Source organism: Sminthopsis crassicaudata, chromosome 5 (assembly GCF_048593235.1).
Source record: "Sminthopsis crassicaudata isolate SCR6 chromosome 5, ASM4859323v1, whole genome shotgun sequence".
NCBI lineage: Eukaryota > Metazoa > Chordata > Mammalia > Dasyuromorphia > Dasyuridae > Sminthopsis > Sminthopsis crassicaudata.
In genome coordinates, this window is record NC_133621.1 from 195,385,866 (window position 1) to 195,410,260 (window position 24,395).

Below are 24,395 nucleotides of genomic sequence, written 5' to 3' on the forward strand. Positions count from 1 at the left end.
ATTCATGTTCATTTTAATCTCAATGGAAGAGTGAAATAAGCAAGTTAAGGAGAGAGAGAGCCTTAGAGCAGAGGTGAGACATGTTTCATCTCTAGGATGAGCTGAGGAACCTTTAATAAGAACTAAATTAGAGTTAAACTGTAAGGATATACATGTTTCATCTGATTTGGGGCAAGAGCTCAGATGTGTCTTCCAAGGCAAACAGGGTTCTTCCTATGACTCCCATTCATCCTCGTCTTCCTCTCCTGGTGGTTGCTGCAGCATTGGTAAGGGTGGAATTGAGTCTGACATTCGGGCAAAGGCTCCTCCAGGTCCTTCCCCAGTGCTTGCCCCAGGTCCTTTCCCTGAGATGCCTAAAAGAAAAAAATTACCAAAGTGAGGGAAAGTTGGGCTGCTTCAGCTTCAAAGAATTTGAAGCAAAAGGAATGAGGGGGGATGAATCGTGTAAAGGGCCCTGGAAGGAAGTACCCAAGGCCTCACCACAACTGCTTACCTTTGCGCCTCATGACTAGTTTGTTGAAGAGATCTGACATTAGGTCACCACCTTGGCTTGTGGCTCTCACTGTAACACAAAAATTATGGTTAGGACTAGGGGCAGGGGGAAGAGATAGGAAATTTCACAGGGTAATACTTTTCATGATTAGCATTACTTTTTTATCTTCCAAAGGATTATTTGAGCTTCAGACTGTCAGCATCCACAAACAATATATACAATATTGTAACCTAAATGATTTGTAATAAGTAAAAAAAAAAAAAAGTAAAAGGAACATCTGGGTTTCATATAAGGAAAATTACTTTTAACATTTCAGAGCAGAATGGGCTGCCTTGGGAGGGTATTCATCAGTGAATATCTCTAAGCTGGATGACTAGTAGGGACTTTGGAGCAGAAAGGGATTCCTTTGCATCCTTGATGGCCTCTGAGATCCCTTTTAACTGAATCTAATGAATGAAAATAGATTTTTGTGGCATTCTGAAATTAGCTTTTTTTTTTGTTTGGTTTTCGTTTGAGTTTTAAAATGAGAGAAGAGCAAGCTGAGACCAGGTCACCCCCAAGATGCAGTCAGGAATATTGCCCTCAACTTGGGAGAAGGGGCTACAAATACACCATTTTCCACCACCTGTTTATTTATTACAGTCATAAAGCCATCCCCAATCTAAGCTGGAATCTCTGTCCCATCCTACACAAATTTCCCTTTATTATAGACCGTTTTCTGAATGTTTCTTTAATCCTCAGTAAGAACTGGCTTTATACTAATGACTGTTTCTCCATCCCCAAACAATTGCTGGAGTTGAAAAACTCCTCGCTCCCAGCATCATTCCCAATCTCAGCCTCTCCTTCTGTATCCAAAGAATAGACATTTTCTATTCAGTTTGGGTAACAGTGGCTATTACATCCTTTCCTAGGGCACCGCTTTCCTTAAGAAGTTCATCTGGTTCACTCCTCTCCTAAATTCTTGCCTTATGAGATTACCATCCATGCTAATATGCCGTCAAACTTCTTTAGGATCTCACTATTCCAAAAAATTCTGTTTCCAACACTTCTCCATCTGCTCTATCCTTCTTTTACTCTCTCTTGCCTTACACCTCAGCCCTTCTAAACTAGGAGGAAGCCAGTCTGCAGGAGAAGGCTGCTAAGAGGTGGTTCCATAAGGTGAGCCCTGGCCAACAGCAAGAGTCCATAAAGCATTGATGGGCAAATGGGCATCTTTACCCATTCTGGATTAGAGGATGACCCAGCACTCTAAAAGGAAAGAAGCCGCAGTCTAGCTTGGTGGGAGTCAAGTTGGGCCCTACCTTGTTCCTGTTCCTTCTGCTTCTTTTTCTCCAACTTTCGCTCTTTCACGCTCCGTAGCTTGGCCTTGCCGATACCTCCAGCTTGGCGGATTGACTCTAACAGGGTTGCCCGGCCTCCGGAAGGATCTACTACTTCCTTGGGGGGCACTGAAGGAGGGGAAGAGAAGGCAAAATTTCAGAATGGACCAGCCAGGCAGGCAGGGGCTTTGGCTTGCAATGACTTACAGCCCAATCTGTGAGGGAACTCCTCCCTTCCCTTTGCTGTCTAGTAAATGACATAGGAAACTGCTTGCAGACAGGTACCTGAAGGGGACGTGCTGCTGCTGTCCTCATTGGCTGCTGGGGCAGGGGTGAGCTGGGGCAGCGGTGGAGGCGGAGGCGCACTGACCAACACTGCAGGGGCTGGTGGAGGAGGCGGAGGTGGTGGTGGAGGCGGCGGGGGTGCTACTGGTGTATCACCATCTAGTTCTGAAAATAAAATACCGTTGTATACCCAAGTCAGTTGGGGCCAGAGAAATAATGTATGAATGACAACCCCTCCTCCTCCTCAGAATACCTGGCTTAAAGGGTTCGGCAAGCTCTGTGTTGAAGGTGGGTAGCTCGGGGATGGTGCCAGGGGCAGAAGGTGCTATGCCAGGGCCTAGGTCAGCACTGTACATGAGGTCATCAGCAATGCCAGGAAGATCAGGAAGGTAAGATGGCACATCGATCTCAGGTACTTGGCCCAGATCAGGTACATAAAAGTAATTCTCTGCCACCTAAAAGAGCAAGTGGGAAGTGGAGAAATTGATTTGGGGAGGAAGGATGGGTTGGTGGGACATACCTGGGCCAAATTATTCCAAGCTGAGATCAAACAAACAGAATGGGCTAGGTGGTTACCCCTTCCTCCCACCAAAAGAAAGCATAACATTGCTTAAATGTATTCATGGTGCTTAACAGTTCACAAAGCACTTCTCAGACATGCTCTGATGGTTCTTGGGCTCTAAAGCCTCACTTCCAGTACTTTCTCCATCTCTGATATTACCTGCTGCTCCAGCTGCTCCCTTTTACTGATGGATAAGGGGGCATCAAACAACTTCTCAGTCTCTGTCCCTAATGTCACATGAGTCTTTGTCACAGCCCCAGCCAGCGGGTCCAGAAAGACATACTTTTTGTACCTGAAGAATGGAGGGTAAACAGTTGGCAATCACCTGAGTGTAGGGTAGAGTTATTAACCCTCTTTGCTTCCCCTAGTAGGGTCAGGTTTAAACCTTGGGAAAGGGAAGTATTAATAACCAAGGCTCTGCTGGCTCCACAAAACATTATCTCCCCTCCCTCCAGACATCAGTCCTGCCCCCCCCCCCTTTTTGTTTTCCTGCCAGTCATACAGATTCTCAGTGGTGTTGAAGAGCAGCAAGGAGCTGAGAGAGTTGATGTTGCTGGGAAGGCCACCAAGTCCCTCCTCGGCCTCATCCTCCGGCTGGGGTCTGGTGCTCACACACACAGGGAAGTACTTCAGCTTTTCCTGAGTATCAAGGGGGTCATGAGAAGCAAGCCACAAGCAAGCCTGGCCCACCCTCACGGATCAGGAGAGTATATATGGTGACAGCACTGGGAAGTACCTGAACTCTTTTAGCACCATGTTTCTATATCATTTTAATTTTTACAGAGTAACCCTATACAAATAAGTATTTCCCCTAGACTATAGATGAGAAAACAGAGCCACAGTAGCTGTTCAGTCGCCTGTACCCTTCCAACTCAGCCTGGGTAGCTCCTTATCTCCCTACTTTCATCCCCACAGACCCTCTCCTCCAGGGTGCTGAGACCTGCAGGGCCCTTTCATCTAGGGGTCGGTGCTTGCTCTGTATCTTATGTCGGATGCGCCTCTGAGACCCAGGATCCTCGGCTCCTTCAAAGATGGAGTTGTACTCCTGCAGTTTATCTGGGGCTGGATATTTGGCACTAGAGAACACCTGTGGGGAGACAGGAACTTTCAGGGATGAAAGGCACTCTCTTCCTTTTATGGAAGATCCCCTGGTGAAAAAAAGTGGTGAGGAACACCTTGGAAGGAAGAGCTATGGTGGTTATGAAGTACCATCCCCTGGGCCAAGCTGGGAGACCCTGAGCTTGCCCAAAAGAAGTCAGGATCTCTGCACTGATATTTGGGGAGGGAAGAAGAAAAAGATGGTAGTGCCTTTTACCTTGATTGCCTTCTTGCTACCCTTGATCTTCTCGATCTTGGCCTGAGCCAGAGAGACTCTCTCTCCAATGACTTGCAGCTGGCTGCGGCTCATTTCTACTCGTTGGGAAATCCTACCAGGAAGACCAACACTCATGAGTGAGGGGCCACTCCAAAAGTTTTGTGTCCCAACTCTCTTATGCCCTACTGTCCCATGTGAAGGAGCGCATTCTCTGAGAAGACATCTCTGAAGGATCTGTCTATATTGGAGAACTACCACCCAACATGGGCTGTACAAAAGGACTTCTACAGAGTGACATAACTCTAGCCCTACAGAACAGACGTTCACAAACACTGGAACCTTACCTACACTAACAGATGTCTACCAGACTTAAGCAGGCAAAATCATAACTAAGGCGCAGGTGGGGGGAGGGGGGAACACAAGGTTTTCACACTATTTAGCAAAAGGAATCCTTTTCTACCCAGAAAGCTTGAAATGACCCTAAAGGCTTCAACCTCCTTACACCAATTCAAGAGAAGTTCAAACATACTTTGTTAAGTGCCTAGGAGGTACAAGGACCTCTCTCTGGTTCATCAATGATTTCTTGATGAGTAAGTGCATTATTGTCATAAATATTTTGTAAAGAAAGTCAAGAAATTTTGGTTTAGCTGAAGTTACTGATTTTTTCTTGGGTTTCATTTGAAGGAGGGGGAATTTAAATAGTCTAGGATTTTTTTCTGAGTGTGATATCCTTCTCATTTATGTTTATCTAGAGAATCCTGCCTAAGGCTTCAAAATTATGTCACCAAGGGCTAGACTAGCACATAATCTTTTTTGGTATGGTCTCAAAATACAGTATCAGGAGCAAACAGGGGAATCTGCCTTTAAAAACATTTGCTCTCTGTAATACCACCATGTTATAGGAGAGTAAAACTTTTGGGAGGTTTGAGACAGTATAATTTGAAATAGTATTTTTATGAAATTCAAATGCAGCAGACCATAGGCTTGTCTAAAGGTAGGGGCTCTTTAATTTCTGTCTTTGTACCACCAGTGCCTTGCATATACCAGGCTTTTACTAAATGTTTGAAGAACTAAATTGAATCGCTTTTAATTAACTAGTCAACTTTTTGTTTATACAGCTGTTACTTTAATTTTATTTATGCATTCGATTTTATGGATGAGGAAATTTGAGATTCAAGTAGATTAAGTGACTTGACCTTAAACAGTTCATAAGGCCTAGACCCAGAGTTTAAGTCTCCTAATTAGCTTTCTTTCACCATATTCCCATTTAGAAAGGATTTCATGTATTAGGTGGAAATGGGATATTATTTCGAAGATCTCTTCTAACTCTAATATCCTATTTTAAGCTATGATATATTTATTGAAAACTCTTTCTCATTATAGTCAGACCTCATATGTCAAAGCAGGAATGAGAGTCAATACCCCAAGTATTCTGACTCTTAACAACAGAACATGACCTTGCATATTCCCACTGGACCCAAAGATCCTCACCTCCCCCTCACCTCTCTAAACCTATTCCCTGTATCCCTTTGGGTCTGATCTCTTTCACATTAAAGATGTCCCAGGATGAACTCTGCCAACTTCTCAGCATCTAAGTCTCCAAAGCTAATTCCTATTCTGGCACTTTCCAAAAGGTCCTTGACTTTTAAAAATCACTAGCTTCTCTTCCTTCCACTTTTCCCTTCTGTTCTTTCCCATCCCCAAGCAAAGAAAAACTTGAACCTAAGCTCACTTCACCTTTCCCTCCTGAGCTCTTGGGATAATTAAGAACAATCTGCTAATTATGCAAGCAGCTGATTGAGTGTTCTGTAACCTGGTGCACTCCCAGGTGCCAATCATTTGAGAGAGACAGAAAAAGATGGGGCAGAAGAAGGGGGGGAGGGGGAGGCAGGAAGAAAAAAATAAAGTTAAGCTATTTATTAATGCTATCTCTACCTCCTTCTTGCATGTCCCACACTTTCCCTTGAGATGATGGCTTTTCCCTCTCAAAGTTATTAAGTAGGCAGGGGAAAAGGAACAAGTATATAAGTCAGTTGTTATCCATGCTGTAAACCAGAGAAATTGCCCTTCTCCCAAGCCCTAATACATACATCCTTTGACATATAAGTCCTACAAAGCAGATGGACACACTGGGACCATAGGGTTAGGCCTAATTTCTCTTAAGTGAAACTGGGAGGGGGTGGTTGTTGGGAAATAAAGAGCTAAAAGAAAGGAGGAAGCTATTGGAGGCAGGACAGAGAAAAGATTAGAAGAGGCAGAAGTCTGTGGAGAGAGTTGTAATTCCTTCAGTCTCTCTCTGAAAATATAAAAACGGAATTAAGAAAATTCATTTGGTTCAAAAATTCTCTCCTTCCTTTGCATCTGTCTTTGTCCTCATAACCACCAAGTCCTAGGAGCTTGGGGGCTAGAAATTGGGAATAGTTTATATGTTAAGATAAGGGAACCTAGGGAAGACAATAGCAGATCAGGGGAAAATCTCCACCTCAAAAAAAAAATTTATAAACATCCAGATCCATGTTATCTTTTTTGAAAATAGATGTGATATCTTGCCCACTCCCTGATGATCTCAGGATTATAGATTTAAAGCTAAAAAGAATCTCAGAAATCATCAATTGCTAACCCCTTAATTTTACATATGAGGTTAAAGTAACAAAGAGCTAGGAATAAAGATCTTTTCATTACTAGTCTATATTTATGTGTCTTATCTTCCTAACTAGATTGGAAAAGAAAGTATCTTACACTTTTCTTTCATATATACCTGACAATACCTACCAAAGTGCTGGACACATAGCAAATACTCAATAAATATTTGTTGAGTTGACATGACGGCAGAATATCAGTTCTTGAAGAAAAGGGCCTGGTGTTTGAGTCTGCTCTTTGAGGGCAGGAATTGTTTCATTTTTGTCTTCAAAAAAGTGTCCAGATGCTTAAAAATAATTGTTGATATACTGGACTGGATACAGAGTTTAAAAAAAAAAAAGCAACCCAAACTCCTAGATTAAAAAACAAAACAAAACAAACCCTAAATATGCTAGCAAAAATTCAAATGTCTTCTTTAGAGGTTGACAAACATTAAGTCATAGCCATATTTGACAGATTTTTTTCCCTAATATTCTTTTAATATCTATGTCCATTCCTGAAACTGAAAGCTTCATGACAGCAAGGCTGATGTTCCTCTCCTCACTCTAATCCCTTCATAGGATTTGGGAGAGAGTGAGAAAGTGAAGTCTCTGAGGGTGGATGGCTTTTTCAAGTTGTGAAGGGAAGGAAAGCTGGAAGGGGCAGTAGGATCTCATCAGAATTTTTAAGGATGTGACAGGTGTTCTTGTAGGCAGGAAACCAGAAAACAGAAAGAAACTGAAGATTAAAAACAATGTGAGGATGATAGCAATCTGCAGGACCAGTTTAAAATATGACAGGCTCCTAGTCAGGAATAGAGTATATCTAATAAAGGAAGGTACAATTTTCTTTTGCCTGACGACTTGAAAATCTAACTAAATTTTTATAAACACCAAGTTAGATATTATAAAGAATAGTCTGCAATGAAGGATGCATAGCAGCTCCAGGAACTTTTAGGAGACGAAAATCCAAGAAAAAATCATTATAATTCAAAAGTGGCAAATTTGACCTTATCACTGAGACTTAATGTGATAGAATGATTCTGGATGGATATCTTTTGAGGGATGGAATAGCAATGTATATGAAATATTCTCAAGTGAGGAAATCCAGGAGTAGAGGGAAGAAAGCATGTCAAAAATTACTGGATAAAAAACAGTGGAGGGAGAATAAGAAGAAGTTTTTTCATAAAAGTATATCTCAGCATATCAAAGACCAGCTGTATGACAATGATGCAATAGAGAAACTGAATCACACACTCAGCACAGAGAACTAGATAGAGGCAAAGGGCTTGGGGTTCAAAAGACCTTTATGACTGAGCAAATCACTTAATCCCTATTGGCCTCAGTTCCTTATCAGTAAAATGGGGACATGCTGAGAAATGGCAAGGCATTCCAGTGGTTTGACCACTCCAGCAGTCTTAAGTTTTGGACAGGACCAACAGAACAACAAAGGGAAATCCAATCATCCAGACATCTGCTCTCTGCCAAAAGCACAATAAGTTCTTGATTTGCTTTAATCGAGTTAAAAATGACAATTTCATCCTTCTAATGGTAAAGGTACCAAGAAGGGGAAATTCTAATCTAAATTTGAATCTCATAACACTACTATGCCATGGGTGAAACAAGGATGCCCATTATCACCAGTTATTCAACATTGTAATAGAAATGCTGGTGTTAGCAATAAGAAAAGAAAAAGAAATTAAAGGAATTAGAATAAGTAATGAGGAATTTATCATTCTTTGCAGTTATAATATACTTAGAGAATCCTAGAAAATCATCTAAAAACCTATTTGAAAGAACAGCTTTAGCAAAGTTGCAGGATATAAAATAAACCCACACAAATTATCAGCATTTCTATTACTGACAAAACCCATCAGCAAAAGAAAGACAAATTCCATTTAAACTAACTGTAAGCAAAATAAAATACTTGGGAGTCTACCTTACCTGCCAAGACAAACCTAAGAACTATATGAGCATAATTATAAAACACTTCTCACACAAATAAAGTCAGATCTAAACAATTGGAAAAATATCAATTGCTCATTGTTGGCCAAGCTAAAGTTTTAAAATTTTTTTATTAAAGCTTTTTATTTTTCAAAACATATGCATGGACAATTCTTTAACATTAGCTCTTGCAAAATCTTATGTTCCAATTTTCCCTCCCTTCACCCACATCCTCTCCTAGATGGCAAGTAGTCCAATATATGTTAAACATGGTAGAAATATATGTTAAATCAATATAAGCACACAAATTTATATAATTATTGTGTTGCACAAGGAAAATCAAATAAAACCAGTAAAAAAAAAAAAAAGGCAAAATAAAATGCGAGTAAGCAACAATGAAAAAAAGTGAAAATGCTATGTTGTGAACCACACTCAGTTTCCACAGGCCTCTCTCTGGGTGTAGATGGCTCTCTTCATTACTGGGCAATTGGAACTGATTTGAATCATCTCATTGTTGAAAAGAGCCACATCCGTCAGAATTAATCATCATATAGTCTTGTTGTTGCCATGTATAATGATCTTCTGGTTCTGCTCATTTCACTCAGGATCAATTCATTTAAGTCTCTCGAAGACTTTTTGAAATCATCTTATTGGTTTTTTTCTTACAGAACAATAATATTCCATAACATTTATATACCATAATTTATTCAGCTATTCTCAAATTGATGGGAACCCATTCAGTTTGCAGTTTCTTTTGGCTGAACTAATGTAATAAAAATGACAATTCTGCCTAAGTTGGTCCTTGTTCAGTACCATAACAATCAAACAATAAAATCAAATTTTATTGAACCAGAAAAAAAATAACAAAATTCATCTGGAAGATCAAAAGGTCAAGAACATCAGGGAATTAATGAAAAAAAAATACAAAGGATGGTGGCTTAGCAGTACCAAACCTATAACTATTATAAACAGCAGTCATCAAAACAATTTTTACTGGCTAAGAAATAGAGTGGTGGATCAGTGGAATAGATACACACGATACAATAGTCAAGGATATAGTAATCTAGTGTGTGATAAACTCGCAAACTACAGCTTCTGGGATAAGAACTCATAAAATTGATGGGAAAACTGGAAAAATAATATGTCAGAAACTTGACATAGGCCTATAGTTCATACCCCATACCAAAATAAGGTCAAAATGGATTTGGGTATAAAGGATAATGCCATAAACTAATTATGTGAACAAGGGATAATTTACCTATCAGATCTTTGGAAAAGGGAGGAATTTATGACCAAAGAAGAACTAGAGAACATTTTGAAAGGCAAAATGAACAATTTTGATTAAAAAGTCTTTGTACAAACAAAACTAACAGAAACAAGATTGAAGGGGAAGTACAAAGCTGGGAAAAAAATCTTTACAGCAAGCACTTCTGATAAAGGATTCATTTCTAAAATATATAAAGAACAATGTTAAATTTATAACAATACAAATCATTCCCCAATTGATTAATGGTCAAAGGGAATGAACAGACAATTTTCAGATGACAAAATTAAAGCCTTTTATAGTCATATGAAAAAAAGTGCTTTAAATCATTTAGAGAAATACAAATTAAAACAACTCTTAAGTACCCCCTCACACCTCTCAGATTGGCTAAGATGACAGGAAAAGATGATAAATATTGGAGGGGATGTGGGAAAATTGGAAAACTAATACATTTTTAATGAAGTTGAGAAATGATTCAACCATTCTGGGGAGCAATTTGGAACTCTGCCCAAAGGGCTATAAAGTTGTGCATATCCTTTCACCTAACAGTGTCAATACTGGGCCTGTATCCCAAGGAAATCATAAAGGAGGGAAAAGGACTACATGTGCAAAAATATTCATAGCAGCTCTTCTTGTGATAGCAAAGAATTGGAAAATAAGTAGATATCTGTCAACTGGAGAATGGCTGAATACATTGTATATGAAGGTAATGGACTATTATTGTGCTATAAAAAATAATGAATAACCTGATTTTAGAAAGGCCTGGAAAGATTTATATTAATTTATGCTGATCGAAACAAGCAGGACCAGGAATATATTGTATACAATAACAGCAAGAATGTGAGATGATCAATTATGAAAAGGGGTTATTTTCAGTGATTCAGTGATCCATGGCAATCCCAATAGACTTTGGAAAGAAAATGCCATCTGCATCCAGAAAAAGAACTATGGAGACTGAATGTAAATCAACACATGCTATGGTCACTTCCTTTTTCTATTTTTTTTTTTTTCTCTCCCATGGTTTTCCCCTTTAACTCTGATTTTTCTCTCCCAACATGATTCATAAAGCTATATTTTAATCAAAATAAAAACAAAAATTAAAAACCCCACTACTATGCCATGAGCTATCATAAAGCCTGGCTTGTTGATTAACCAAAGGGCGTTGAATAGAATATGAATATAAAAAAGTAGCATAATACTATGAGACTCTAAGAAAGGGAAACTAGTTGTAGGGTTAAAAACAATGGGAACCTTATGAGGACATGATCTACAATTTGTGACAGAGAACAGGAAACCTAACTATAGGCTGACAAACCCTTTTGATTTTGAAAAAGAAAATGTCAAAGTTCAGAGGAAATAAAATACTTAGGAATTAAAATTCTATAAGGGAGGTCATCTAAGAAGGGATAACTTTCAAGAATGAAATTCTTAAGAAACAAAAGGAAATAATTCCAAGAATGGAAAGTAGAAGTTGTCAAAAGAGATAGATATAGATACACAGAAATCTTGCCAACTATAAAATGTATATAAGAAATGAAAGGACTATTGCCTCTTGGACAAAATATAAACTCCTATGTTTAGCCTTGACTTGGCCCTATCTTTTTAGGCTCACTGTACATTACTCCCCTTCCTATACGCTGTAATTTAGTCTGGGAGTAGGGCAGTAGGGAGGAGAAGATGAATATTAAAAAGTAGAATAGTATTGTAAGAATAGGACCATTAAGACATCAGCTTAGAATAAGTTGAAGCTGTCAAGGAAGGATACGAAAAGCAGAAAGGGTGATTTTTAATAAAAGCTGTATTAGGGGAAAGAGAAGGATCAAAGAAGGAATGTAGCTAAGGGTGACTAGGATAATAGTAGCAAGAGAGAAGTTTATTTGAAATTTAAAGCCCCTCACAACTTGGCTCCAATCTATTTTTGCAGCCAAAATGGCCTCCTTACTATTCCTCACATATAATGCTATTTCCCATCTCTCTATGCTTTTGCTCTTCTGTTGTTTTCATCTGGAATGCACTCCCTCATCAAAATCTACAGTTTCTTTCAAAGAGCAATGTAAGTATGTTTCTCCATAAGGCCTTTTCTAATCTCCATAGCCTTTCCTACTCAAAATTACCTTGTATTTCTTTATTTTGAATATATTTATGGTACAGAGGAAAGAGCACTGCTCTAGAGTTAGAGCACCAAGGTTCAAATCTTCTTTCTTGGATTTATTATATGAGTTACTTTGGACAAATCACAGTGCTGGAGCCTAAGTTCCCTCATTACACTGACTTGAAGATCCTCTTTCGGGGCTTCTTAAGCTTTTTCCACTCTCAAACCCTTTTTGCCAGAGACATTTTTATGTGACCCTGGGCATTAAAGATATAATATAAGCACACAAATCAAACATTTACTGATAATAAATCATAATTCTGTGACCCCCACACTTAGTTAGAAGACCCCATATGATGTAGCAAACCACAGTTTAAGAAGCTGGGCCTTACATCGGTCTCTCCCCTGACGATGCAAATTTGATTTTAGTCTTTGTGCCCAACAGAAAAGGTGCTTAATAAACTTTGCTGCTTGACTGACTGAAAAAGGAAAAATCTCCTCATTTTCAGGAAAGGCAACAGAGTGCAAACTGCAGGACTATGAACGTGATTCCAGTTTCTGGAAAAAAGCCTACAACTGATTATTGAAGAGAAGGACAGTAAACAGAATGACTTTATTTTCCTTCCTGACAGAGAAACTACACTAATGGTTCAGGGAATATTGTAGATATGATTTGCCCAGATTTCAGCAAAGCATTTGATAGAAGTATCTCATGTTATTCTTATGGAAAATATGAGGGACATGGACTAGATGACAATATAATTACACAGAACCAGTTGAATGGCAAAGGTTGGCACCAGCTTGGTAGTTTATCTTCAATGCTTGTCCCTGTGCTGTTGAACATTTTTATCAATGACAAAGAAAAGCACAGATGGCATACTTATCACATTTTCATTACACAAGCTGGGAGAGATAGCTAACTTTCTGGAAGGTCAAAGTCAGGACTGAAAAGGAACTTGACAGGTGAGAAGATTAAGCTTAATCTAATCACATGAAATTTAACAAGGATAAATAGAAAGCCTTACACTTGGGTTAAAAACCCCCACAACAACTCAATTTCATAAGCACAAGATAAAGGAACCACGGGCAGACAGTAGTCTTGTCTATCCTATATATATGTATACATCTGTGTATGTGTGTGTGTGTCCAGGTATATCTCCCCTCCTCCCCAAATACACAGCTGCCATCCTGGTGAGGGCCCCATTGTCTCTTACGACAGCCTCCTATTGGTCTTGCTGACTTAAAGCTATCCCCTTTCCAATCCATCCTCTGCACAACTGCCAAAATGACCATATTACCCCCTGCTCAAGAAGCTCTGTGGCTCCCTCCTGCCTCTACAAACTGCTATTGGGCACTTAAAGCCTTTTTATACCCTGGCTCAAGCTTGCTTCCCAGCACATGACTTGTCTTCATATCCAGCAGGGCCTTGCTGAGTGGGCCTACTCCAGTAGTGCTCCATGCAGACTATTCCACCTTCTGTCTCTATGCCTTTAGTCTGTGCTCTCCCCTGATCTTTGTCTAACAGAATGCCTCCCTTGCTCCAAGGGTCAGGTCAAGTGTCACTTTCTACTCTCAGCCTATTCAGATCTCCCCTCAACCTCCAGGCTCTTTTCCCCCACAGATGGTGTGGGGAGCCTTTCCTTGGACCCCTTAATCCCACCTCAAGTGCTAATGGCTTCCCCTCCTTCTTTGGGAAATTAATTCACTTTGCATAAACTTGATGTATCTGTCTGTGTTCATGGTGCCCTGGGCCATGCCCACCTGCTGAAGATGTCACCAGATACCTTCTGGAGGTACTGTAAGGCATCTGCCACCTGCTGAATTGCCTCTTCTCTCCGAAGATCGGGCTGGATCAGGGGCACAGAATAGGCCTGGCCCTCCAGGTAATGGGACTGAGCCATGGTCGTCATGGTGCCTGTGGGAGAGGGGAAAGTCAGATCTGCTCCATCCCCTCGGAAGTTCCTTCCGGCAGAAGGGGAGCAAGGCAAGCGGGGGACAATCTGGTACTGCTCTCAGGGGCCCCACAGCTAGGGAGTCCAGGGGCCAGTGGGCCAGACACCTTCACACCTTAGAGATGCCGCTACGGGGGCGAGGTAGGAGAGGGGGCCCAGCCGAGCTACTCCAAGCGCACATTTTGCATTCCCCTTCTGGCTGGGCCGGGGGAGGGGCGGCTCAGATTGGCTCAGGTGATGCAGGCCAGCAGACGGGAAAGCAGGAGGAGTGTATCAGGACAGGAGGTGATTGGGGGGGGAGGGGGGAGAGGGGGAGAGAAGAGGTGGAAGCGGAGCAACAAACACTCCAGTAAATTTCGAGGCAACGGCGGAGTCTATTTATATTTGGTTTAATTAACTCGGCTCCCCGGTGCCAGTGGAGCACAATCACACTGAAGACGGCACTGATTTGATTGGCAAGAGAAGTGCCAAGCGGAATATTAAGGCGAGGGCCCCTATAAATAGGACTAATCACGGTCCTAGCCCTGAAAGTGGCGGGGAGGACATTCATCAGCACCAGCTTCCCAGCCTCGGATCTAGGAACCGAGGGGGGATGGGAGATCGGCGAGGGAACCACGTCCCCCACTCTGCGGGCTGGGTGAGGCCGGGAGCAGGGATGCTCCTGCTTTCCTCCTTCCACCGCAGCCCCTCCGTGAGATCAGAAGAGGCTGCCCGGGCTCCCTCGGGGGCCTCATGCTGCGAGCAGGGCCCGCGGACGCGGAAGCCAGGCCACTCTCACTAGAAGGCGCGCGTCGCTCCGCGAGCCCCCAGCCTCATTCCGCCTCCTGCTCCGCCCCGCCCGGTCCGCCTCTCTGGGGGTTCAAAGCTTCAGCCACCAGGGGAAGGATGTTCGGCCTGACAAAAGGAGGGGTCCCCCACAGCACATTACGTCACTGAGAGCTGGGCCAGTAGGGGCACTCCTACCCAGCGAGTTCCAAAGGAGAGAAGGGGTTGGCCGTCTGAGGACACCGTAGTTGGAGGCCTAGCAGGATCGCAGAGAACGTTCCCCGACGGGTCGGGGAGGAGTCTGCGGAGTCACGTGAAAGCCTGGAAGGCAGGCGGGGCAGGCTTCCGGGAGTGGGGGCGGCCGGGATCCCAGACGGGGCGGCTCCTTTCTTCCCCAAGTCCCGGTCCTGGGCTCCTCTGGCCAGGCTCAGGTCTCTGGGGGACGGAAAGAGTCGCTGTGTCCTCCGGTCCCTCGCGTGCCTCTCTCCCCACAAAGGAATCCCTTCCCGCCCCCGAGATTCTGACTCACCCCCACCCCAGCTCGGCCCAGGCACCGCGGCCGCTCCTCTGGATTTGGACGCCCCGGGCCTGGCCCGGCAGTCCGGCGGGAGTCTGACGTCCCTCGTTTCCGCTTCCCTCCCCCTCCTCCGGCCGCCGGGTCCTAGCGCCCTCCTCTCAGTGCAAGAGTGAGCGTGGGAGCTTCCCCAATCTCCGTGGGTCTCTCGAATCTCCGTGGCCCTGGATTCCTTCCTCCCTAGAATCCTCTCCCTGCTTTCCCTGATCGAGCCCGGCTCTGCCCTTACCCGAAATCCGCCCTGCTGGCGGTAACTCCCGTTGCCCGACCCCCACGCTCACGGGCCTAACTTTGACCCGCGGGCCCAAGCTGTCTTTTCTTGTGGAGCCTGCGGGAATGAGGGCGGCTGAAGGAGGCCATAGCAATCCCAGGCCTCGTTCTAAAGCCGCACAGTTTGAGGGGTGGAAGCCCGGGGATCCTTGGAACCATTGGTCCAACTTGTACTTGAAAGGAAGCTCCCGCCCCTGGGATAACGTGCTAGTCTAGCGCTCAGCAGCCTCCATCGCGGAGGGAAACCTGAGACACCTCGCATTAGGTGTTCCGTGGTGTGGTTTTTTTTAACTGAGAATGGTTGCTAAGGGGAATCCCTCATCGATCTGACGTACCGCTAGGGATCAATTAATAGGCGTTTATTAAGTTCTTGACCTTTTTTTGAGTCTTACATCCTGATGAAGCCGATATGTTTTGAAATGATAATAGCATTTACATGGCAATTACCAGGAGCTTTACAAATATCCGATCCCTGCAATCCCGGGAGGCAGGGGTTAGGGTCATGCTCACTTTCCAGCTGAGGGCGGTGGCCGCGTCCCAGAGCGTCAGCCTCCGCGGTTCGGATTTGGTGAAGACCGGTTCGGATTTGGTGAAGACGTTCTGCGTTTGAATCTTGCTTCTGTGTTTTTAAATCTTGTGACTCCTGGCCAAGTGCTCTGTCCACTATGACATCATTTCTAATGCACTGAGTAAGTTTGTAAAGGAAACTGATTATGTGAAAATTATAAAAGTACAGTGTCCTAGGTTCAGAATCTAAAAATCAGTGTCCTGTTCCCAGTTTTTCCAGTGCTGAATATACAGAGGCACAAGACACACTAACTCCATGTGTGTGTGAGAATATATATGTATATAGGCACAAACAACCTATATCAAAATGATCAAAACCCACTTTTCAAATAATTAATCTAGATGAAAAACCTTCCTTGAATCCGACATAATTTGTTCTGTAGTTCTCTAAAAAATACCAGTTACTGTTCTTGGTGATAGTGGGTATGAAATTATGTACTATTATTGTATGCATGTGGATTAATTGCTTTGACCTTCAGTGCCCTCTTCTCTATTTTTCCCTTCTCCCAGAGTGGCCTCCAGAATACCTATCTGTGTGGAAGCCCGTGAGATTCATCTCGAGGATGGATAACTCAGGCTCTGTTTGCTCTGAAACAACAATGTCCTAGGAAGAACAGCATCAGGGTGGTACACGAGGACATCCCAGTTGCAAAACATAGGGAAAACACTAAAGCATAGGATGAAGGAAAGGTGGCGGTGAGGATGGCATGGTGCCCCTGGGGATTTTAGAGACTGGGCCTTTCTCACAGAAGGGGCACGGAAGAGTAACAGTTCAAATCCATGTAGGACTTTACAAAGTGCTTTCTTAACAACCCAATAAGAGAGAGATTGCAAGTGTTTTTAACCTCATTTTACCGAGGGGGAAACTAGGCCAGAGAGAATATGACAATGTCACTCAGCTAGTAAATTTGAAGTCAAGAATTTACTGATTCTAGGCCCTACGTTACAGAAATTTTCTATTTCTTTGTCCTATTGATGCTAAAATCAGAACACAATGCCTTCTTCAGATTTTTTTATTTTTAATTTTTCATTAGATATTTGCTTCTAATCACTAGAGGAACACATACAAAAACGTAAAGAAATAGGCTTCCCTCCTCCCCCTTTGTTCCCTAGTGTGTAACAGTGGAAAAATTGCTGGATTTAATATCTAAAACCCATTGATAACCCTGTAATTGGGATCATATCTTTATTCTAGGCATCCTTTTCCTTGTCTCTATACATATGACTGTTCGGGTGCTCCTCGTATTTTCTTATTCACCCTTATTCTCTCAAATTCTGGCCCCCTCATTGTCAACATCTCTAGTTGGATGTCCTATTGGCATTTCAAACTTGTGTCCAAAACAATTCATCTTTCTCCCGAAATCTTAACCTCCTCCAAACTTATTTCTGTTAAGAAGGTTTCTTAGCCATCTGGTTTCTTGAGTAATCTTTGACTCATTTAACCAGTTGCCACATACTGTGGATTCTGCCTCCAAAATATATCTAGCCTCCATCACTTTGCCACCATCAGGACTCCCACACTTGTCATTTGGGATTACTGTTATATCCTCCTAATTGATTTCCATACTTCTGAATTTTACGTCTCCCCTCATAACCTTGCCAAAACAATCTTTCTGAAGCACAGTTCTATGTCAGCTATCTTGCTCAAAAGCCTTCCATGGCTTTATGTTCATAAAATATAAATTCTTTAACTTAGTGTTTTATTATCTCCACAATCTGACTTCAACCTACTTTTCCAGTCATAGTTCACATTTATTGGGTTTTTTAAAATCTCTACATTTCAGTCCATTACTAGCTTTATCTTTATTTATTTATTTTTTTACCGAGCCTGATGTAATACCCTTTCCAGTTCTCTACCAATCTGCACTTACTTACATTCTGGATCTTCAACAGGTTGATTGCCTACTTTTAAAGTACTTTTGATCCTTCTAATATAGCACAGAAGCCCCCATTAATTTGCTTCATATTAATAATTTGTAAATTAATTTTAACAAAAGTATAGTTATTTATTAAATTTACTATTTACTAAAGTATTGACTTTGTAAAGTAACTATATATTATTACTTCATAGGAAGACTTCCCTTCATAAACCTAGTGTTCATTCTTTCTCCCATAGAAAGAATGGGCTTAGAGCATATAATCAGTAAAGCGCATATATAAGGACTCACATGTGGCAAAGGATAACTCATTGCTCCTGACTCAGAAGTTCTTCCAATTTGTAGAGTCTTTCTGTAGTTCCTCTTAGGTATAAGTACCTTACCTTAGAAGAATGCTTAGCTAGTCTCCCACTGTTTGTTCCTTTTCTGAGTCGACATCTTTCACTCTATTACAATGGATCACTCTTTTTGAAGTTGCCTCCTCCTTCCCCGAGTTTATGTCTGTTCTAGAATAGGTTTCTGTTCTCTGATAAATGCATTATCTCCAACTGATTCAATAGCTCTGATAACATGGAAGATGAAGGGGGGTGGTAGGTAGTGGGAAGAAGAGAAAATCCCCTTTATATAGGTCTAACAGCCTTCTGAGACTGGACTTCTTTGAACTCTTGAACTAAAACTATTAAAATTCATCCAGCTATTTAAAGCTCCCAGAGGCAGGGCTAACTTATTTAACCAATCTCTCTGTTTCCTCCTTGCCCCAATCAAAGAGGTTAAAATTCATAAAAAGATCATAAGGAAGAGACTCATCTTATTTACAATTAAAACCTCATTATGTGTGACTACATTCTTTGATTACAATAGCTGAGTTGGGGTACAGGGATTAACCTCCTTTCTTACATTGATATTCCACCTTCTATGCCTGTGTTTTTATATGACTCATCCCCTATATCTGTAATATACTCCCTCCCCACTTCCACTTCTCAAAATCACTATCTCCTTTCAAAGCTCAGCTCAGGCATTACCTTCTCCATGAAGCTTTCCTTAATTTACAATTGTTGATACTCTCTTCTTTTTCTGAGAGGTATTATGAGATGATAGATAGTATGCTTGACTTGGAGTCCTGGGTTCAAATTTTCCCATCATTTCTTAGCTTATGTAGTCCTGGGCTAATCCCTTAACTTCACCAAGACTCAGTGTCCTCATTTGTAAAATGGAAGTAAAACTATACCATAGTTCTCACTTCAAAAGGTTGTCGTGAAGCATAAATGAGATAAAGTTTATAAAGCACTTAGCAAACTACAAAATCATGCAAGCTATTATTATTGTTCTCAATTGACTTTGTATTCATCTCTATTTGTAATATTCCTTTCCCCCACTGGAATGCAAGTTCACTGAAGTTAGGTACGATTTAAAAATTTTAAGCCCCCCAATGCCAAGCAAACTGTCATTAAAAAAATGTGTTTATTGAATCACAAAAATGTTTATTGAATGCCAAAATGTAAAAATTTCCAGAGCCTTTTAATGTTCTAGGAAATATGGCATTTAGAAATATCTCCTAACTCACAAAAATACCTCAGGTTTAAGGTACTCTGTGGATCCAAAATCTACCAATAGCTCATAATCCTTACTGATGTGTTCACCTTTAGTAGGAAGTGGTTCCAATTATTTCAAAGCAAAAGCATTTAATAAAATGGCACAAAATAATAGTAAACCAATCCCCCTATACATCAATAAACATTTTTCATGAATACACATATCATCAGTGATAAGAATGAACAATACAGGAAACACATATGATCAGGGCATAAGAAGGCAAAAAACTGGCCCCAGTCCTTGGAATGTCTAATTCCACTCAATCTTAAAATTTCTGCATTATGACCAAATCCAACCCAGAGAATTAGTGGAATGCTACAATAAGTGAGCAATAAGTGAACATCTTGACCATCAGTATGTTTTGTGCAGAAATTTGCTGCACAAAAAAAAGAAAGAATATTAGAAGAGAGAACAAGGGATCACAGTTGCATGGAGCTGAACCTTCATCTCCATAGGAATGGGTTAGGATGAAGGAGTTCTACTTTGGACATTGTAACGTGCTATTGTCTCCAGAAGCTGCCGATCGCTCTCTGGGAGGAGATCTGCTGTGTCAACTCAAATCTCTCCGACAGATTCTTCTTCCTGTAGAGAGCCGACTTCCCTTCCTGCAGAGAACAGCCTCAAGTCTTGTCCAGACAAAACTCTCCCTTTCCTCCAGAGCTGCCCTCTTTTATCCTCCCAGAGAATGGGCGTGGGATAATGCAAGGGCTTCTGGGAAAAATTACTTCAACCAATGAACTTGCTCCTCCTAAGCATGCAAGCTCTTCCCCAGGAATTCACAAGTAAAATTCCCAGTAAAAGCAGGAACTAGAGAATTGTCAAGTACCGACTTAGCACTTAGTAAGAACCTAATATCTCATTATCTCATTAGCACTCAGTAAGAACCTAACAGGACATCTTCTGGTGGAAGAAACTTATTATGAAGGTGTTTTGAATGAGTGGGAAACAGGATATGGGTACAATCTATTTCCATAACTCCCAACACTCTTACAGTTATTAAAAACATTACTCTTGGAGCAGCTAGGTCGTGCAGTGGATAGAGCAGGAGGACCTGAGTTCAAATGTGACTTCAGTCACTTAATACCTCCTAGTTGTGGGACCCTGGGCAAGTCACTTAACCCCAATTGCCTCAGCAAAACAAAACAAAACAAACCAAAACCAAAAAAACAAAACCAAAACTTCTTTAGAGAAGAAGAACCTCAAGAGTTATGAAAAATATGTTAACCAATGGGATTATTAAAGTTCTTTAGTTATGCTTTACCTACGTGATGATACAAAAGTTGCATACTCATGGTATTAAGAAAGATGTTGAAAGATAGCAGGTAGACTACTGAAGATATTAAGTTGACTAGAAATTGTTTTTAAATTGTCAATTCACTAAATGCTCATTCTATTGAATCTTGAGCCCCTTTAGGTGTGCTTTTCATTTATACAAAAATCAGTCACTATGAAACTACTAAGTCTTAAACATAAAACATGACTTAATGAAAAGACAAAAGCAACAATAATATCATAGTTACTAATTATACTGTAAATAAAGTTCTCATGAATATTTTAGAGTCCATGGTTTCCCATTATTAGATAGTTTACGTTGGAAGAATGAACATACACAGAAAAAATAGCAAAGAAACACGAGTGAGTAAAATATATGTCCTTGGGGGCAACTCAGAACTCTGGACTACTGGATTTACCTTGTTTGGTTCCTTCAAGAATAATCTGCACTACATAAAGCCACTACTTTGCTAATTGTTCCCTTTCTATTCCTCCACTCTCTTGCTTGCCAAATCTGCTTTTCTACTATTTTCAAAATGATGAAACGATGACAGCTTTTTAAATTCACAAATTCCCTTAAAAGAGAACTAGAATACTGCTAGGTTATCGTAGTGACAAGCTGTTCTCTTAAGTCAGAGAAATGCCAAGTTTATTAAATAGGTTCTAAGGTCAATGAGACAAGCCTAGGCAGCTCTTTCTTCAACAGGATTCTGCATCATCCAACCAGCTCTTGACAATTTGTTATAGCAAAATAGAGTCTACAACACTTCTCTTTCCCATCTGCTTTCCCCTTTCAAACCAGAGAGAGCAGAGTACTAAAGTACTTCTGAGAAGTCTGCTCTTTCTCATACTGTAGATGGTGCTAAAGAGCAACAGCTGAGTCTTCAGCAGAGCAGATCTCTTCAAATTATTAGGCTCCCATTCTTTTCTTCAGCCAATATACACATGCTTCTATTTCAATCATTAGGCTGCCAAGTTCAGTTGCTAAAACTTATCTATCAGCATATCTTTATCTGACAGTCTTTATTTAATCTTTCATAATCTCCAAAATATTATTTGACTTATCAACTTTGTGAATTTTAACCTGTCAAGCTCTAAAAAGAATGTCATGTAAATGAATCAAGGGATCAAAATGCTCTGCATCCATAATCATTTCTCTTACCTCAGACAGATTCTCTCAGTTCTCTATATAGTCTTCCTCACAAACTGTCACGAAAAATTTTGTTTCTGTACACATGAATTTTTATTAATTTTTCACACACAAAGATTTTTTCCCTATTTCTTTGTTACCAAATTGTTCACATATGAAAGGGATAATACTTTCCATCTTTTACAAATTGATTTAACCTGATTTCTTTATATAACAGTACCCCTTTCAACAATCTACTCAAAATAGGTTGCATAGTGAAACCTTCTTAAACTGTGGGTTGTGACCCCATATGGGATCACGTAACTGAATGTAGAAGTCGTGGAATTATGATTTATTATTAATAAATGTTTGGTTTGTATACGTATTTTATATACTTAAATATAAATAAATTTTATATACTTAAATATAATTTTTCTAACAAAAAGAGATTATGAGTAGAAAAAATTTAAAAAGCCCTGTGTCATATCATCAGGGAATGAGAAGACAGAAGCTCTTCTCCCTTAGCTCTCAGAAGAGCTTCTATCTTCTCAATTATTTACTGCTCTAGACCTAGTGATTCAGAGAAAATAAAAGAGAAAATACAAAGCATTTTGGGTAAGAGCAGGTGAGCATAGTAAGCAGTAAAACAAAATATACTTAAATTGTTTCAAAGGAAAGAATGGATCCTTATTAGTATAGACATTTGCACTAAACCAAAGAAAATGGTACCTTTTTTATCAGTCAGTCAGTCAGTATTTGTTAAAGGTACACTATGTGCTTTATTCGGATGGGATAAAGATTTGGGGTCAACTTCCTAGAGCTATTACGATTTCCCATGTTGTTGTTTTTTTATAGTCATAAAGCAATTAAGGGGAAGGAAGGTATTGAAAGAGAGAGATATTTATTTTATTGAGATTTCACAGGAGAAAAATGATAAATACAAAACAAAATGGAACTAGTTATCTCAACTTTTACCAGGTCACTTTTAGCTCTTAAAAAATCTTTTAGCATTTTATATAATAAGACAAGGTTTCTCTTTCTTTGCAACTGGGGTTAGGTTAATTTCTGCCTCCTCCCTTCTGTGCAAGGCAACCCATCTATTCCCAAGTCTTAATTGGCCTAAAGGCCAAAGCTCAATTTATACCTACCTTGATTCAGCTTCTGGATAGCTTGGTAGCCTCTAGATTGTATTAATGTATTGATCCTAGCCTAAGAACATAAAAAGGACTCATTCACATGGAATCAGGGCCTTTCAGACTTGGCACATGTTGCAGTATCCCTCAAGTTACCATACTATATCTATTGAGTCTTGGTGGCTTTCTCAACACCAATTCTCTGTTTGAAGATGCAACTCTCTCACATTCAGAAATTGCAGAGGCAAGATTTCCCTTGTCCCCAGCCATCTAAATGCTGCAGTGCCCAGATCTCCTCATGACTACAGCACATGCGCTTAGGTAGGTCTGCCTATTTGATAGTGGTTGATAAAGAACACCATACTCCTTTCTTTATTTTTGTCTGTGAATATAATGAATCACTCAGGATAAATAGGTATATATAGATTTTGAAATGCATTGAAGATCCCATTATTTTATCTTTCTTTTCAAACCTGATCTTCTTCCTAACTTTCTTATTTCTATTGAGAATGATACCTTCCTTACCATCACCAAAATCCACAACTTCTATGTCTTCCTGAAGACCTTCTCTCTAACCCAAATATTCCATCAATTATATGCTTTTTCTGTTCTATTTCCACAACAACTCTTGCCTCCATCTTCTCTCCACTTTAGTGGTCATCAATTTTTGCCTAAACTATTGCAGTAGCCTCCTAATTATTCTCCCTTCCTCATGGCTCTCCACTCCAATGTATCCTTCACATAGATGCTAAATTTATATTCCAAAAGTTCAAACTTGTCCATATTCCTTCCCTACTCAATAAATTCTAGTGCATTTGTAACAACTCAGATCAAATATTCTTTGTTTTTATCTCATTATTTTCTATCTTGATGGAAATTTTACAATATACATAATTACTAGTATAATAGTATACTTATGTGACTTATAAATAAGTATATACCCAGATATTGTGGGTATATGCTTAAATTATTTTATAAATGGGGGTCATGACCATAAAGGACTACTAAGTGGTGCATTGGATATAGAGTCAGGTCTGGAGTCAGGAAGTCCTGAGTTTAAGTCTGACTTCAGTCATTTAGTAGCTATGGGACTTTGGGCAAGTCATTTAATTCTGCCTCATTTTCTTCATTTGTAAAATGAACTGGAGAATGAGATGGCAAATCACTCCAATATCTTTGCCAAGAAAACTTCAAATGGTTTAGAATTGGACAAACAATTGAAAAACAACAACATGACTACAAAAATTCATATACCACTGGACTAGTAAATTTGGATTGAATCTAACATGAAATTCAGTAGAGTTAATTATAAAATTTTACTTTTTAAAAAAAGATTTACACTTGTTTAAAAAAATCATCTTCACAAGTACA

General features: G+C 40.4%; 1 protein-coding gene and 1 long non-coding RNA gene across 5 annotated transcripts; one reads left to right on the forward strand and one right to left on the reverse strand.

Annotated features, from left to right (window-relative positions):
* Positions 1-83: 83 nt before the first annotated feature.
* Positions 84-15,711, reverse strand: WASHC1 (WASH complex subunit 1). 4 transcript variants are annotated; one of them, XM_074269305.1, is made up of 12 exons: positions 15,139-15,246; positions 14,808-15,044; positions 13,654-13,807; positions 3,975-4,086; positions 3,600-3,746; positions 3,162-3,298; positions 2,819-2,951; positions 2,351-2,552; positions 2,098-2,262; positions 1,795-1,941; positions 494-562; positions 84-353 (listed from the first exon to the last, which is right to left on the reverse strand). In XM_074269305.1, the coding sequence occupies exons 3-12, from the start codon at positions 13,800-13,802 to the stop codon at positions 214-216; spliced, it is 1,401 nt and encodes a 466-aa protein (XP_074125406.1). In that variant the 5' UTR covers positions 13,803-13,807; positions 14,808-15,044; positions 15,139-15,246; the 3' UTR covers positions 84-213. The 4 variants fall into 4 exon arrangements, with proteins under 4 accessions (XP_074125406.1, XP_074125408.1, XP_074125407.1 ...); XM_074269307.1 differs by lacking the exons at positions 14,808-15,044; positions 15,139-15,246 and adding an exon at positions 15,413-15,711; XM_074269306.1 differs by lacking the exon at positions 14,808-15,044 and having other exon boundaries at positions 15,139-15,313.
* LOC141543692 (uncharacterized) lies at positions 14,822-16,840 on the forward strand. Its single transcript, XR_012482492.1, has 2 exons — positions 14,822-16,142; positions 16,531-16,840. It is a non-coding gene; the product is annotated as an uncharacterized LOC141543692 (long non-coding RNA).
* The last annotated feature ends 7,555 nt before the right edge of the window (positions 16,841-24,395 follow it).

What these genes read in the sequence shown, in the direction of transcription:
- WASHC1 (XM_074269307.1), bottom strand. Translation starts at nt 13,802, where the DNA reads ATGACGACCATGGCTCAGTCCCATTACCTGGAGGGCCAGGCCTATTCT. An exon ending in CAGCAGCACGTCCCCTTCAG is followed by an intron (nt 1,942 to 2,097) that starts GTACCTGTCTGC and finishes CCCCTCCTTCAG; the next exon opens with TGCCCCCCAAGGAAGTAGTA. An exon ending in GCAGAAGGAACAGGAACAAG is followed by an intron (nt 563 to 1,794) that starts GTAGGGCCCAAC and finishes TTTGTGTTACAG; the next exon opens with TGAGAGCCACAAGCCAAGGT.